This window comes from Cyprinodon variegatus, unplaced genomic scaffold (assembly GCF_000732505.1).
Source record: "Cyprinodon variegatus isolate N-32 unplaced genomic scaffold, C_variegatus-1.0 Scaffold65, whole genome shotgun sequence".
NCBI classification, from domain to species: domain Eukaryota; kingdom Metazoa; phylum Chordata; class Actinopteri; order Cyprinodontiformes; family Cyprinodontidae; genus Cyprinodon; species Cyprinodon variegatus.
This window is the reverse complement of record NW_015150518.1, coordinates 875,917-878,115: the sequence shown is the minus strand read 5'-3', so window position 1 is coordinate 878,115 and position 2,199 is coordinate 875,917. Positions and strand designations below refer to the sequence as shown.

At 43.9% G+C, this 2,199-nt stretch overlaps 1 protein-coding gene across 1 annotated transcript in view; it reads right to left on the bottom strand.

The window, feature by feature from the left end:
• LOC107082905 overlaps positions 1–2,199 on the bottom strand; it is a 93,029-nt gene that overhangs the window by 89,142 nt on the left and 1,688 nt on the right. The window contains exons 2-3 of the mRNA XM_015371803.1: positions 706–833; positions 399–626 (exon numbers count right to left, since the gene is read on the bottom strand). Of these exons, the coding sequence (XP_015227289.1) occupies positions 399–626; positions 706–821 (344 nt within the window). The 5' untranslated portion in view covers positions 822–833. The remainder of the gene's footprint in view (positions 1–398; positions 627–705; positions 834–2,199) is intronic.

Here is a 2,199-nt window from a genome sequence, read left to right as displayed (position 1 = left end):
CCAATCACATTCACTGTATTCACTCCTGTAAAGTCGGGCACCACTCGGGAGAACTAAGAAATGCAACGTTTGGACCAGCAGCTTCCCTACGACTTTAATTTTCTGTGTGACTGAAGTAACTGTGGTGACTGTGATGAGGATCTTCATTAAATAAAATAAAACTCTTAATCCACCCGTCCAGACTGGCTGAGTAATTCAGGTGCTGGTGAGCTGCTACAGTGAAAAGTCGAGGCTTCGGTGAGTCAGTGAGACGTTTGGGGCTTTGCTACACGACTAATAACCAAACCACTGAAAGGTGTCTGACTGCAGGATTCTCCACCATCTCAGCACCTGAAACTGACTCCTTTTTTCTAAATGTTCAGTCGATGAGTGAAACCGGACAGCAGCAGCGGGTTCACCTGAGCAGAGAGTCTCCTGGCTCGCTGCAGATGGAGCGCCGGGAGATGGAGGCTGCAGACGATGAAGAGGACATGGTCGGCGAGTTGGAGGAGTGGTTGGATGATAAGGTGGAGCAGGAGGAGCAGGTGCGGTTCATGTCCAGCGGCCTGGACAGCAGGACGGAGGACGGCATGCACAGCCATGTCTCCAGGTCCGAGAACTTGGAGTAACTCAGCATCTCCAGAACGCTGCCGGACAGAGGAGGAAGAAGATGCGTTGAATCGCTGCGCTAACAGCAGGTGCTCTGGATTCTAGGATCTCGCTCACCTCTCCTCTCCCACGCCTGGGATTTCATCGTTCTCATCAGCTGTCTGGAAGATGCAGGACGTCCTGGATTCTCGGGACGCCACCAGAATACAGGAGTTCTCAGAATCCACAGACATCTTCAGCCATTTCTGTGGAGGTCAGGAAAAAAATGCAAAATAATGACTCTTCTCCCAAAATAAGAAAAAAACAAACAGAAATCCAACACTGTAAAAGCAATGATGTTACATTATCTTACAGCACTGTCTGTCTTCTAATCGATCAAACACAAAAAGAGGTTTTAACTCTGTCCCTACAAAAAGCCAGGAAGCTAAATCTGATGCTATGTTCATGCAAAACACATCCTCAGCATCAATAAAGCTCCTGCTGCTTCATCTCTGATCCTCATTAAGGTCAGACGTCCAGTAAAGTGAGTCCAGAAGCTTCTGCTGCTTCATCTCTGATCCTCATTAAGGTCAGACGTCCAGTAAAGTGAGTCCAGATGCTTCTGATGCTCCTGTGTTCAATGCAGAGAGCAGCTTTGCTATATTAGCTGTGATCAGCGGGTAGAAAGTAGTTAGAATCTATGTTGAAGTGAGAAAGTCCTCCTGAAAACAGGTGGACTCACTAAATCTTGAGTCTGATCTGATGAATGCGTTTAATCTAGTGCTGCTTATATTCAATCCTTCAGACTAAGTTATTACCTTAAAAAACGTATTTATCAGTAAATCATATATGATAGCATGTTTTTTCTAACTTTATGGGCTGTTTATTGTCCGCTCAGTCTATCCAGACTTTAACCAGGGCCTTGGAAACCATTCGGTGACGGATTGTGGATCCTTTAAACGGACGATCGGGCATCTTCATCCATCTTTCTGCCTCAAGCTTCATTTTGGTTGGTGTTTGAGTTTAAAAAGCCTTTAGTCGACATAATGTTGTCAGACGGGAACATTTCATGGCTGTTAAGGGTTTTCCAGACGAATTAACGCCTTAACAAACGTTCACCTAATAAATTAAATAAAATGCTCAGCTTCAAGTGGGCAGTTCCACCTGCTACGAGGTGCTATGAGGTGGAACGTCGGTGCAGTGGGATGTGATCCGATTTTCACATTCAAGATGGCTGCCACTTGCATCAACAGCAGCGAAACTACTGTTCACCCTTTTATAGGCATTCTTTATAAATTATTAAAAAAAGTCCGTCATTCTGGGGCTTTTTGTAATTGTTTAGAAGACAATTATGTTTGACTGCTCAGAAAGTCTTTTTGTCATTGATAAGGTATTAACAGTGACCATGTTGGAGAAAATATTGATCTCTGAGGGGAAAAACTGGAATCAATTTACCTCTGAGATTAAGTCACTGGAACTTGTAAAATTGAAGTTTCTGAGGATCATTGAATGCACCATTTCCGTCTGTGTGTAAACAGCTACTTTTCTAACTTCCAGTAGCAGAAAGCTGCGTTACTGATGCTGTTTATGGAAATAAGTAGAGCCTAAGTTTGGTTAACCTTTAAATTACTT